The sequence below is a fragment of the Bison bison genome, unplaced genomic scaffold (assembly GCF_000754665.1).
Source record: "Bison bison bison isolate TAMUID 2011002044 unplaced genomic scaffold, Bison_UMD1.0 scf7180017864289, whole genome shotgun sequence".
Lineage (NCBI taxonomy): Eukaryota > Metazoa > Chordata > Mammalia > Artiodactyla > Bovidae > Bison > Bison bison.
Window position 1 is genome coordinate 5,749,935 of NW_011494861.1, and position 985 is coordinate 5,750,919.

The following is a 985-nucleotide window of genomic DNA, read 5'->3' on the forward strand; positions in this document are numbered from 1 at the left end:
TGAATCAGCTCATTCAGTTCACAGATTTATTATCCCCTTTTTACATGTGGGGAATCACAGGTCAAGAAATTGGTAAACATCAAACCTTTTCTACTGTTTGATTCCCACTTCAGCCTAGAGTCAGCAATTCCCTAAGCACTTTTTATCTACTTAATATAGTTAATTTCCTTTAGTGTCTCCAGGGTATTTCATTCCAAGCTGCTGGAGACTCCCGGTAAACTTTTTCCTAGGCTTACAAACAAAATGCAAAAAGATGGAAGCCCGTCTTTCCCTTCTACTGCCCCAGCAAATAACAACAAACTCATCAGATCATTTCACCTGTTGCTGGTCTGCACCAATTTGCTCCGCAGCTCGCATTTCTGGCTCCATAGCTCAGCAGCATCATTCCCGGGGGCCTCAGGACCACTGGCCTGTGGTCCTTCAAGTTCATGACGCTGATTCCCCCTGGGGTTCTCAGATTTACCACTGGACCTTTGTACATCTTCACAGGGATCCATCTTTCGCCCAGCAGCCCTCAGTCAGTCGCCTGCTCTTTGCTACTTTGCAATCGGCGACCGAACCGTATTTCTCATTGTGGTCCATGCCATCGCCTTAGAAATGTCAGTCATCATTAGCGGGCAATTACTGACCCTGCTCCTCGGGGGCACTTTTCTCCCCAGTATTTCCCTGCAATTTTGGATGTCTCCGCTCACCGGAAATCCACCCTGGAGGGGGAGGGTGGAAATAAAAGTGACAAGTGTCAAGAGAAACACAATTCGATTCCGGAAGCTCGGCTGTAGCTCCTAGGGTGGGCAGCCCTGGGGGAGACCCCGGCCCCGGCAGCCTCAATAATCGCCGCGCACCCAGGAACAGGACCGAGCAAGGAGCCACTTGAAGCATAAAATTCCCACAGCGCAGGACACGCTTGAGGCGACCGCGGCCGGCGGGCTCCGAGCCCACCCGGCCCCAGCCGAGCACTCACCCGCCGCCGCCAGCGATGCTCAGC

The 985-nt window shown here is 52.2% G+C and overlaps 1 protein-coding gene across 1 annotated transcript in view; it reads right to left on the reverse strand.

Moving 5' to 3' along the window:
- PER3 (period circadian clock 3) overlaps positions 1-979 on the reverse strand; it is a 69,454-nt gene extending 68,475 nt beyond the window's left edge. Inside the window, 1 exon segment of the mRNA XM_010849939.1 lies at positions 319-979. Within this exon segment, the coding sequence (XP_010848241.1) occupies positions 319-497 (179 nt within the window). The 5' untranslated portion in view covers positions 498-979.
- Positions 980-985: the final 6 nt, after the last annotated feature.